The sequence below is a fragment of the Cicer arietinum genome, chromosome 3, assembly GCF_000331145.2.
Source record: "Cicer arietinum cultivar CDC Frontier isolate Library 1 chromosome 3, Cicar.CDCFrontier_v2.0, whole genome shotgun sequence".
Lineage (NCBI taxonomy): Eukaryota > Viridiplantae > Streptophyta > Magnoliopsida > Fabales > Fabaceae > Cicer > Cicer arietinum.
This window is the reverse complement of record NC_021162.2, coordinates 70,035,877-70,049,371: the sequence shown is the minus strand read 5'-3', so window position 1 is coordinate 70,049,371 and position 13,495 is coordinate 70,035,877. Positions and strand designations below refer to the sequence as shown.

Here is a 13,495-nt window from a genome sequence, read left to right as displayed (position 1 = left end):
TAATTATTTTTAGCTTTGTGTACTATGCTCTATCTATTACTGTTGTGCACAATATGTCAATAGAATCTCCTTAAAAATACTCGTTATATTTTGTATATCAATTTTACATTTAATTTTCATCTAACTCGTAGAGTATAGTAAATGGATCACACTCTATGGCAATTTGTATAATTTAAAACCCTTTATATTTTAAGATTTATTCGAAATAATCATCAAATATAAGTGTGTATATAAGCAGATTGTCACTCTATTCCATTTTATTTTTTTCAAATATCAAATAATCTAAAATTAAATGGGATACATTAAGTTATATATTGATCAATTTTGAGAAAAAAACTAACTCTTAAAATTTATGATGGTCAAATATGCTATGACGATGATTTGTTGTAAAGATGGAAAAAAATAAGTTAATAGAAAAAAATAAGATAGTTGTCACAAATTAATATTTTATAGCGGTGATGCACTTGCATTTGCGGTGGTTGAATTTAAAAGTAAAAAATAATATTTTTGTTTTTCTTTTATTTTGGTTTTTGTCTAACAAGTATGTGTTTTTATTTTTCGACCAAACCACATGATTGTCAGTTGTCACACATTGTACGATGATATTATGCCGTCAACAAGACAACTTAGTATAATATTTCCAACCAGCGTCTCTCAAGTCTCAAATTAAAATAAGTGTAGTTTTAGCTAATTAAATATGCATATAAAAAATTTAAAAAATAACATTTAATGTTATTATTTTTAATTAGATTAACCATTTTTTTACTAATTTTACATTCATTATATTTTATTTTCACTTTAGTAAGTTATTATTATAGTATCACCTTTTTCTTTAAATACATCACTACATTATGGTTTTAATTGCATGATTGAAAAACAACATTACATTATAGTTTTGAAAAATGCACATAGCCCTAAAAACATTTGGTTTCAATTGAGTTTTACAGTGTTACTTTTTATCAATTTTCTACATAGTCAAACATTTTTCTAAATTAACGTATCACTTTATTCTAGAAGATATTCCATTCAATGTATAATATATTTAAAATAACGACATTAACTTTTAGCTCTAAAAAATTAACTTATCAACAAGTCAAAGTCTGTGTAAAATAAATTATTTTTCTATCACATTTTTGCATAAATATTAACCAAACTTTTTTTAAACAAACACATCACCTCCTTTGAACAAAACAAAAAAAAAAAACAAAACACATTACCTCTTTCTAGAACTTTATCCGATATATCATCCTATATTTAAAATAATATATTACTATCCTATTCGATGTATCATATATAACTTAATATAAAATGTCTTCTTCATTTATATTCCAACAATTCAAGTTAAATTGTAAAATAATAATAATCTATCCATCCCACAATTCTCGCAATATTGATCAAACTCGTTTAAAGTAAAAATTACTAGTTACCATATATTTAAAATAAAGTATTACCTTCTTCTAAAGACAGCATCATTTGATGTATTATATGTAAATGCCTCTAATAAAAGTAAAATACAAAAAGACGTAAATGTTTCACTTAATTCAAATAATCCAAATAAACAAGCAAAAAAAACTCTCAACCAAACAATTACTGTAATCTCGATGAAACTAGTTGACAGTAAAATTACTAGAATTGAATCCACGATGAAATCAAAATCAAAATCAAATATTTGAACGATTTACACGAAATAATAAATTTAAATTTAATTTAACCATTATTAAAAAAAATTAAAAAAGATATTTGTTGGCAGTTACAAAAATATCTTGGTGTGTGTTTCTTAAACCCTATAAAATGGACCGATTTCCACTTCGTAAAACCCTGGCTTTCCCATTCTATTCAATTTCACTGAGTATTTTCATCAAACACCATGAGCTCCCTACCAAACCCCAACCTTCTTCAATCCCTAATGACCAACCTTCATCTTCAAGCTGGAGACACCAATCCTGACTTCGATCCTTCCTTCGAGAGATTCCTTCTCGGTGAGGATGATTCCGACGACGAAATCCGTCCCTACCAAGACGGAAAACAAGCAATCTACTTAGAAGAAACTAGGTTGGAAGCTGAAATCATCAGAAGAATCCTAACTGGTAGAGCTGATACTATGAAACCGAATTCAGGCGAAGCGATTCCGATTCGCGAAAACAGTGTTTGTGTTGGGTGTCATGAAGATGAGGATGGTGAGTATCTTGTCTGGGAATGGCATGGTCATATTATGTGTTACACCGATGAACGTGGATTTGCACCTGAGTATGTTTATGGGAATTACTTTCAGAAGTTGGCCACAATTGAGCGTGTCGGTGAACCAACTAAGAGCGAGAATGTTGCAGAGACTACTGGGAATCAGGGTTTGAGGGATTTGATTGGCGATACTCTCAGCACCACCCCTGCTAGGATTCTTCATCGCAATGTCAACGCTGGTTCTTCCAGGTTAACAATTTTTATTTTTTTGTCAATACAATTGTTATTGCTGTTGTTGTTGTTGTGTCATGTGAATTTCGTTTAGATGTTTTTGTTTTTAGCTTATTTGGTTTGTTCATGTTTGATGGTAATCACTAATCAGTAGTTTTTTTCTTCTTCTGGTATTTTAATTTAGTTTGTATGCTCGTATGCAATGTTGTGCAATGGTTGTGGATAGCTGTTTGAAATTTGGATATTGTGTTTCATTTGTGTTTGTGTTCAATTTTGGGATGGTTAGATTGTAGGCACAAATGGGTTTCCTCAATGCCCAGTTCAGGTTGTGATATTGGGGAACCTCATTTGATGCGGATAATAGATGATACAACCGCTTTATTTTGCTAATGGGAGCTATTAGATGTTGATCGCATTCATAGTTTTTTTTCCGATCTTCTTCAAATGGCTCCCATTTGATTTGGTCTTCATCCGACAGTAGTGAATGCATCGATTGTTTATTGTAGCAAATTTACTGTTTCAAAACTCTGCTGCTGTTGCATACAATGGATCCATGTCGTTGGATGAAGATTGGTCCCTAATTTTTTAACTTTCACAAATATGGTTTATAATATACTTTGGAACATGAGTTAGATTTTCATCCAACAACCAAGATTCGAAACTATCTAATTGTGATGGTAGAGACGTAAATTCACGATTCTTGTCGAAAACCGTGGATTTCGGTAATTTAATGGATCCGGATTTGTTGTTGTCAAAATCAATCATAGTTGGATGAAGATCTTATGGCTAACATATTAAGATTGTGTTTTGAATTTGGTTTACTGATAGATATTGGAATGTGAATCAATCTATCTGTATCCAATAGTTCCATTTTGATAACTGCAATGATTACACATAGTTTTTTCTTTCTACTATAGCAAATTTGTGCATGAACTGCATAGCTGAGAGAGAGATTCTCCCATGTGAGCCAGGTTGGTTGGCTCCCAAGTTTTGCCTTGGCCTCAAAATTTGGGTTCTAGACTTATTGTAACTTTAATTTTTGTGTTGGGGTTTAGCTTTGGATGTTCTTGTTGTTTGTAGCTGAAACTATTGGGATTATGTGTTGTGTAGTTAAACAGACAAATTGTTACATCATTGGACATGATGTACCTTTGTTTGTTGTTATGATTAATTTGGCCTCTCTGTTTCATTGAAAGCTTAAATTGGTGATAAAGGACTGTATTTATGCAGAGCTAGACATATAAGACATTTGCTTGTAAAGCTAGTAACTATCTGTATTATCTGTACTTAAGGGATTTGGATTGTGTGTAGTGTGACTAGACACAGTCAGCTGCATCTGGACCGTTGATTAAGATCGAATGGTCCGAATTTCATTGCAATTTTTAATTTTTTTAAAATCTAAAATACCGAGCTTGAAATTGATGGTCTAGATGTGGCTGACTAGTAGTCACGAGATTGTGACTGCACACAACCCAGATCTGTATTTGAGATATGATGTTAGGTAGAGTTGTTCTAGATTTCTAGTCAGCTTAACGGACTCTGCTAAGAGATCATTTATACCTCTGAGTCACTATTTAAAATTTAAAAGAAAACCTACGATCTTTTTATGCTTCTCTACAATGATATTTATGGACAAGATGAATAAGTTACTAGTATTTCTCTAGAGTCAAGAATATGTGACTATATGGATGGGTTATAAGGAAAGCCACCATTCCTTAACAAAGGTGGTTGAAGAAAACTTTTATGTTCTCTTAACCCTGACAAGTTTTTTCTTATAAAAGGGTAGCCATAACCCTTTTCCATGTTTATAATTGATGGAGATGGTATCGCTGATGGGGGATTACAATTGGTGTAGATTTGGTTGAATCCTTGAAGGGTAACAGATTCTCATTTGTAAATAGCTTGATTTAGCATCTTGTTTTTGACTTGGTTGAAGATTGCCAACTCTATTTATTAACTCTTCTGATTTTAGAAAAGCATACAGCCCATCCTGTTTCTGCCCTCTTTTTGGAAGCTTTTGAATTATTTCAATTGTCCATGATTGACCCGAACATATAACCAAGTTCAATTCCAATTATCAAGTAGTTTGCAAATAATTATTTTTTTCAAAAATAAGTTATGTTAGACTTGGACAGAAAATGGTTGTTGTCATCATTATATGAAGAAGCTGGCCGTGGCCGTGATGTTGTTCATGTTGGTGGCACATCGTTGTGCTATATTGTGTTTTATTATGTTAAAAATGTTTAGTTTTCCCTGGGAAAAAGGCAACTTACTGTAACTATTAGCATTTTTATTACATGTTTTATTGCATTGAGTGCAACTTAACCACTAAATTGATTTAATTTTATGCCGAAATTGACAGGTTCTAAGAATTTCGTGATTGAATTTTCAAGTTCAAAGGGTTGGAAGCAGAGGTGTCATAGCCAACATCTCATTCCCTTGGTGAAGCAAAGATAGTTTTCCGCTTTTCATAGTGCAAATCTCAAAATTAAGCTTGCATCTGTATGTCTTTTGAGCTTTAAAATCATACTTGTAAAGGATGCGTGACATTTTTTTTTGGATACAACCAGACTTGGTTTTTTAATAATTCATTATCTTTGCTGGGTGAATTAATAATTCATCATTTTTATATGTGATCAATTATTATGATCATATGTTTAGTCATTTGTTACTTGCTCTTTTTAACCGCATAAGCATTTACTGGTGTTTCCTAATGACATGGAACGTTTTGAAAGTATATGCCTATTTAGAGGTAGATATTATTTTTATAAAAATTTATAAAAAAAAAGGGGAGGATATATGATTTACTCAAAGTCTTATTACAGACATGTTCTCTTTTATGTTCTTTCTAGCCAAAATTATATTTTAAATTTGCTTTTTACATATTATTATTTTATAGTCTAAATTACATTCGTGGTCCCTTAACTTAATTTTAGGTAACGTTTTAGTCATTTATCTTTTTTTTTTTTTTCCGACTTAGTCCTTTATTTTAATTTTAAATGACAATTCAATATTTTATGTTTTAAAATTTCAACAACGTTATCCTTTTTTAAACAAAAATTCAAAAAAAATTTCAATCAAAACTCATAAAATTAATTATATTCTTCAATATAATACAAATTTCATCAAATCCGTAACGCAAATCTTCAAATAAACTCATATTTTCATACTTTATTTGATATTATTAGAAGTAAAGGACTAAATCGGAAAGAAAAAAAAAAGATAAGGGACTAAACGTTACCTGAAATTAAGTTAAGGGACCACGAATGTAATTTAGCCTATTTTATAAGAACAATATTTTTTTGATAAATGCACTTTTAAATATATTTATTTTTTTTCTTTCAATTTTTAAAAACAAAATTAAATCTGAAGAAGAATATTCTCAAATCAGGTTGTAATGTTTCTTCAAAAAATAAAAAAGACGCTGCTATGTGGTGGATTGAAGGGTTAGGGTCTTATTGACAATACCATCTTTGAATTAGACTAAGTTAGATAGTTGTAACCACCCATCCAATGATAGATCTAATTTTGGTTGTATTATCCATAATTGGATTTGGTTGAAATACTTGAAATCCTCTTTCAAAATCTTTGATATATTTCTCCATGAGACAAACTAATATTACGGCCGACAATTTATGGCTGACAATTTACTTAGGTTGACTATATTCGCAGCCGACAATTTAGTTAGAGTGAGTCATTACTGAGTGACTATATAATCGCAATTTGTTCTGAAGTTTTTTTATTGGAAAATGATACCAAATATTTCAAAGACAATAATCTAAATATAGATATTTATTTTTTTGAAAATTGTATAATTTAAACAATAAATCGTAAAAAATTAAAATTTTCACAGAATTTTTTTTTCCTTCTTCTTTTTTAATATCTTTTACAAATATCCAAAAAACGTTTGTTAGCATGACGATAACTTTGTTTGTTTTAAAAAAAATGAAAATATGTTGTTTAAAAAAGATAAAAAATATGTATTGTGGGGTTAATTATTTTTCTTTATTTGACACGTATTAAAATACAAAAATCCATCAACTACGAAAGAAATTTTTATAATACTACATTTTAATCCTAACTTTTTTTACTCAATTTTTATCCAAATTCTTGAAGAATGGAGGAATAAACAAAAGATTCAAATCAATCTAAATAGAATAATATATGATTAATTCATGTTTAACAAATTTAAATACCTTAAACAAGTGATGAGAAGTTTAATATTGAACGCTTATATATAAAAAAAAATTCATAGAGAGAAAATAATTCACATTAATATTTGATGGATATTAAAAGACGATAGATATTTTGTATCTATTAAATAGTTGTAAAAATACAACTTTAATATTTATATATGTTCCTGATGTAGATGTTGTGGAGCTTTGAATTAACATCTTTCAATTGAGAATCGACCGAGTAAATTTAACCAATTCAACTTTGGTTATTTTGATTTAACAAAAATAAAAGTTTGGTTATTTTGATATGATTATTTGGAAAGGTCTGCATTGATTATTGCATTTATTTGGACATGTATTCAAATCAAATATTTTGTGTGAATAGATAAATTCTGAAGTTTGGAGTTGTCATAAATCATAGGTGGATTTTAATAATACGGTAAATCATTTAAATTTAGTGTCGTCATAGATCTAAATTATATGTAGGTTTTTTTTTGATATTTTTAAATCTTACTCTATTATTATCGACTATAGTTGATTAAATTAGACCTAAGGGCAAACTAAACGTAGTTATTGAACAAATACATACATTACTTCATATGGACATTTTACCTATAGCGGTTTATTGTTAGATAATGAATATAATACTTGCTTACATAGTTTTAGAAAGCATATCAAAACATTGTAAAAAATGAAACAAAAAGTATATCAATATTGTGTTTGTTTTGTGAATTGCAAGCAACTTCTTACATTTTTTTTCTCTTTACTTTCACCTTGGCAAACCATGTAGATGACGAAAAGAATACTTGATCTTTATGTTGATGGAATTTGTTATTGTTTTGCAATGACTTTTTCACTAAGCGAATAACAAAAGAATTCTAGTTTCTAAAAATTGATACATTTGCTTCACGAATAAACTACATAATCAAGTAAGTGGTCATTAATACATAGTTATATGATTTAGGATTGTGGGGTTTCTTGGAGATTTTTTTTCACCCTTGCAATAGAATCATAGAGAGAGCAGCACCCCATGATTCATATTCTTCTATCTTCATTGATTATTCAAACTTGAGGATAAGATATTAAAAGATCATTAGGTTATTGGCTATTTAGTTGGATTTTTCTCGTTTCTCATTTTACCATAATGGATTACTATATGTGTTATCATAGGTTAGGTTTAAGTATACTTGGATTCAAATTTAATATAGAATTCATGTACTTATTCATTTTATTTCATGGCATTAAATTGAATTTAAATTTATACTCAGGTTTTTTAATTAGAAAATAAAATATCTATTTTTTTATTAACAAAAATGACAACTCTAAAAAAAATTCATAGAAAAGATAATAGATCTCTTATAAACAATAAGACAAATAAAAAAAATTGAAAAATATACAAATAAAAAAATAGTGGCCCTAACTTGAGGAATTAAGAACGTACTTATCAATGACATCAACAATTTGATTAATTTTGTGGTGAACACGAGTAATCATGCAACAATAGAGCTTTGGGAGCATTCCTATAACTTGAGAAACTAAACCATAATACAAATGTCTCAAGAGAAATAGTTCTTCACGATCAACTAAACATCAATCTAAGAATCATGTATTGTCTTAATCCTCTTGAACATTAGTACGAGTCAACCACAAACCTTTATAGATAACTCAAAGATCATCCAAAGTAATAAAGCAAGTTCTTAAAGCACAAAAATAACAACAACAAAAATACTAATTATCCTAGTCACGAAGCACACCCCTACATGTTGATCCAAAAATTGAACTACCTTATTACCATTCAACGTAATCAGCTCAACCTCCAAATAATGTCGAGAAAACTAGTGTTGCATCGTAGTTGTCGAACTCCCATGCCTCACCTAAATTTTAGGATTATAATAATATAAATAGTTTCATGTTTGGACTTAGAGACAACTACATCAGTTGCAATCACCTTGTCATAAAAGACAATGTCGTCTACAAGAATAAAAGTTTCATATGCAAAACACCAAACCTCCAAAAGGACCTAATAATCCAAAAACACATGTAAAGTAGTCTTTCTAGTTATACCACATACAAGACAAGTATACTTAACAAACAACCCAGGTGCTATTAGTAAAATTACAATGGCATGCCACTTTCCATAATAAGTAGTGTACCTCTCAAGGTTAAGGTAAATGTTCTATTTATGTCAATTGTCCAAATCAACATATCTTCCCTCGCTCTACTTAGGGAAGTGGGTACGACAACAATATGATACTCATAATATCATTGTATAAGGCATTATGTAGCAAGCTAAACAGGCGTCCAAAACTTTTGATCTACAATTTTTATTTTTAAATGGTATTTTTAATTAAGAACAAAAAGATATAGAGATAAATGGTATCCCTGACGAATACTCCTAAATAGAGTAAACTCTTTCAATGCGTCTTAACTCAAAGATCATGTATCCTCAAAGTAGAAATGCACTCCCTCATTAAACAAACAAAATGAGCAGTAGGGCCAATGTCATATAGAGTATTTTTCACAAAAAATAATTTAAGATGATCATACGCTTTTGAAGATCATTTTTAATCGTCATCTAACCCTTAGACCCATGCTTCCAACAAATAGAAGGGATAACCTCTTGCACAACAATCACATTGTCGTGACTCTAACGATTAGGAACAAAATTGTTATCACAGGAGTCTATAACACTACAAAAATGACAAACATAAATATTCGTAATTTTCTTGTATATGACATCACAAATACTAATGGGGCTATAAGGCTTCAGAGAAACTACATTGACAACTTTGTGAATCCAACATAATCCATGTCTCATTTTAAGTTGCAATTTGCCTTGGGTCTGGAAAAAACATACAATATTATTATTTCAAATGGCTATCCGACGACATCTCACTAAGTTTGATAATATCCCAAAAATCATCTATACTACTAGTAGATGTGTGAATAAGTGAGACCTTTTGATATGATATATTTTTCTACCTATTAAAAGTTTAGTTTGACACGTTTAGTAAAAATGATAGAATTAAACTTAAAAAAATATATATATTTATTTAAATATATCTGATTATGCTCTTAAAAAAGTCTATTAGACCTAACATGTCGACCTTTGTATATGTAATTTTATTTTAAAATTAATGTATAATATATATGTTTGTGTGTGTAATAATAATAAAATAAAAGACTCTTTATGGTTTTTGTAATAAAAACTCTTTATATATATTTATAATAAAAAACTCTTTATTAGAAATTTGAAACTTAATTATTTGTTCTCACTTTCAGATATATATATCTATTATTCTATCTCAAAACCTTTGGACTTTAAATTTGATGATTATTTTATTATTTTATTTATAATTATTGTTCATATATATATATATATATATATATATATATATATATCAAATCTATTACAAAAAGTGAAAAAAATAGATATTATAGTGTACGAGATTAGCAAAATTCATACTTTTTATTAACTTATTAATTTTTTTTAAATTAAATTAAATATTCTTTTTAACAGGCTAATACACTCATGCCAATATTTAAAATAAAGAATTTAATAAATAATATATCAAACCAAAACTTTAATTTTTGTAGTATGTATGATCTATTTAAAGAAGGTTTAGTCTGACGGGTGTATTCCCACTCCACCTTTGAACACATCCATCATAATTATTTTTTGTCAACTGAATTGATTAGAATGGGCCAGACATACGGGTTTAAGCCCACAAGAATGCAAAAAGTATGGTAGTTCCCGAGTCCCGCCGAATTTCAATCCCGTATTTTATTTCGGCTCCAAATGTATGGTATAATCTCCACCGTCAGTCAAAGAAATCTAAATAAACGACATCTAATCATGACACGTCACCAATCCGCGTGATGCCGCTCATGCCAATCAGAACCCCTTTCTCAACCCTATATATACATAACTTATTCTGTTTCATTCATCAATCAATACTGTATTCACTTTCTCTATTCATTTCACTACCAACAGACCAGTTAACCATCCCCATCAATGGCTCCCGCAAAGGCAGAGAAAAAGCCAGCAGAGAAGAAACCAGTAGCAGAGAAAGCCCCTGCTGAGAAGAAACCCAAAGCAGAGAAGAAGATCTCAAAGGAAGTAGGAAGCGACAAGAAGAAGAAGAGAACAAAGAAGAGCGTTGAGACTTACAAGATTTACATCTTCAAGGTCTTGAAGCAAGTTCACCCTGACATCGGGATCTCGAGCAAGGCTATGGGAATCATGAACAGTTTCATCAACGATATCTTCGAGAAACTTGCTCAAGAATCTTCCCGTTTGGCCAGGTATAACAAGAAACCTACAATTACTTCTCGGGAGATTCAAACCGCTGTTAGATTGGTTCTTCCTGGAGAGTTGGCCAAGCACGCCGTTTCCGAGGGTACCAAAGCCGTCACAAAATTTACCAGTTCTTGAATAATCTCCTCTGTTTTCCCCCTTTGTGTCTGGTTTTAGGGTTTACTGTTAACCTAAATTGATCCTCGTTTTATTTTCAAGACTGTAGATGTAAATTTGAATGCTTAATTTTAATGAAGAAGTGCCACCATTCTTGTTACCTTTGGTTTTTTTTTATTAAGTTGCTTTTATATCGTATGGTTTTTTAAATTCGCTTTGTCCTTGGATTGCTGCATCAAATTATTAATGAGGTAGTTAATAATTTTTTTGTTGTGCTGGCTTTTGATGTGGCTTAAATGTTCCATCCATAAGGTTCTACTCTTTAACAAATTACTAAACATTATAACCTAAATTAGTACAAATTACTAAGCATTATAACCTAAATTACTAAACATTAGTACAATGGGGGAACTTAAATGTGTATAATTTTAGTGAACAGCATATCGTTTGTTAGTTTTTCCTTGAGGGGCTGGATAGATACCGTCCATTTAAGTTGCTGTTAGATCTATGTTATAGAAGTTTTGGTGTATTAGATCCACTAAGTGATTTTCTGGATTAAAAGTTTATTACATGAACTTGAGAAACCTGCGAAGTACCGAGGTGTTTGGTGCCATTTACCACAGTAATTGAAGAATCATGGCAAAATATCTGGTTTGCTCACAAGTTATGTTTACTGATCATAAATATGGACCTGATTAATATCTATTTGTTTTTCATGTTTTGTTTTTGCATACTCAGCATGACACTATCTGTTGGACTCCAGAGTCCATATTCTCAACGCATTGTTAATGTGACATCCAACTTTGTTATGCTCACTGGTCTGGAACCTCGTTTTATCTGCTATGTATAGTATAAAGAAGTCTGAGTTTCCTGTGTAGAGACGAAGAGTGTTAATTATCTGGGTATTTGTTATCTAAGAGTTGGTAACTTGTAGTTCTTCTGTTTTGTTTTTTGAATGGATTGGAAAATGAATAAGTTCAATTTCCTACTCTTCTTTCAAATTTTAAATTTCTTGTTTTTCTTTGATGATGCTTATGTTATATATTTTATTAGTTCCTGTTTCTGTTTTAGAGTTATTCTCGTTTATTTGTTAGTATGTGAGTTACAAACATTATTAGTTAATAATTGTTCTCCCTTTCCTCTCCCCTAAAACACCACATTCTACAAGCTCAGATTCCACAATTGCGACAAACAATCTTCATCCTAATTGAGATCCTACAAGCACGTTTTAGATTCCGGTGTCCCTTATTTTGATGGTTTAAACTAACATGGATGAGCTAAGGCTATGTATCTCTTTTTAGACACAAAATAAGTTTGGATTAAAGATGGCACCATCAAGAAACCTAATTTACTCAAGCGTTTTATAGATCGTTGATGCTTCAATCATTTCTTGTCTCATTGTCGATTTTCACAAGGGAATTTTGTTTAATTCTCTCGAATCACAGCCAATTTATCATTTTTGAAACTAGGAGTATCATCGTTGACAACATTTTTTTTTTTACTCAGCTCGATAAAATTTTAGACGAATTTTGTCTGATTCATGCATGTAATTCAACAAGTAAATGATATATCAATATGTAACACGGTAATTTAACACCGTGAACCTGCTTTTATTTAAAAAAAAATTCATGGATCAAAGGTAAATTATGTTGCTGTTTAATCTCAAATTTCTGCTTCCCGATCTTTTGCGACTCCTCACATAGGTGTATTAAATGATTTTTCAACGTCAAAACACAATTGGTTTAAGTCTTTTGATTCTTTCACACCAAGATTTTGTATTCACCCCAATAAAACCATACAATCAATAGTTTCTACATGGATTACGTCTTGGATATAGTTTCTTAAAATATGTTAAGGAGTTACAACCTATTGATAACAATTGTTCTATTCCTTAACTAACTAACGAACAGATTCAAGGTCTATTGGCTCTTCTACCTCCTTTTTTATCTACTTTCGAATCTGATTAGTCATCATTCATTGTACAACTGCTCATTTGTGTTCTCCGTTGTCTTATTTCTCTATTTATAAATCAATAAAACCAATAAATGTAAAACTCCCAAATGGTTTTTTTTCCCGAAGCCTTATATCAAGGAACTTTTATCTTAACCAATTTTATTATTGTACAATTGTCTTGCTATGTATATTTTTCATTGAGTCAGATGTTATTCAATAACTAACAACTTTGAAGAAGATTAGTCGTGCTCATTTTTGTAATGAACTCTGAGATATATTCCTACAAATCGTAATTTTCATATACTTTCTTTAAATGATGTTGTCAGTAATATTGTATCTAGTTCTCATGTTTTTGACTTTGTAAATTAGTATCAAAGAGCTTACTTCTTACGAGACTTGTGAAAATGAAAACTGGCGAGTTTTTGCATTTATCATACCTTATGTCTGAGATAGAGACAAAAAATCGAGTCTTAACTAGATGTTTGGATGATGAGGTTTTTCTACGGCTTGATAATCTTACCATGGCTTACATAAAAAGTTAGAC

General features: G+C 30.1%; 2 protein-coding genes across 2 annotated transcripts; both read left to right on the top strand.

Moving 5' to 3' along the window:
• The first annotated feature begins 1,803 nt into the window (after positions 1 to 1,803).
• On the top strand, positions 1,804 to 5,018 carry LOC101499143 (uncharacterized). The gene is made up of 2 exons (XM_004493840.4): positions 1,804 to 2,427; positions 4,772 to 5,018. The coding sequence occupies exons 1-2, from the start codon at positions 1,868 to 1,870 to the stop codon at positions 4,776 to 4,778; spliced, it is 567 nt and encodes a 188-aa protein (XP_004493897.1). The 5' UTR covers positions 1,804 to 1,867; the 3' UTR covers positions 4,779 to 5,018.
• Positions 5,019 to 10,519: 5,501 nt separating this feature from the next.
• LOC140919503 (probable histone H2B.3) lies at positions 10,520 to 11,158 on the top strand. The gene has a single exon (XM_073365595.1). The coding sequence runs from the start codon at positions 10,600 to 10,602 to the stop codon at positions 11,017 to 11,019; it is 420 nt and encodes a 139-aa protein (XP_073221696.1). The 5' UTR covers positions 10,520 to 10,599; the 3' UTR covers positions 11,020 to 11,158.
• The last annotated feature ends 2,337 nt before the right edge of the window (positions 11,159 to 13,495 follow it).

Coding starts and splice junctions, on each gene's coding strand:
- LOC101499143 (XM_004493840.4), top strand. CDS start 1,868: ATGAGCTCCCTACCAAACCCCAACCTTCTTCAATCCCTAATGACCAAC.
- LOC140919503 (XM_073365595.1), top strand. CDS start 10,600: ATGGCTCCCGCAAAGGCAGAGAAAAAGCCAGCAGAGAAGAAACCAGTA.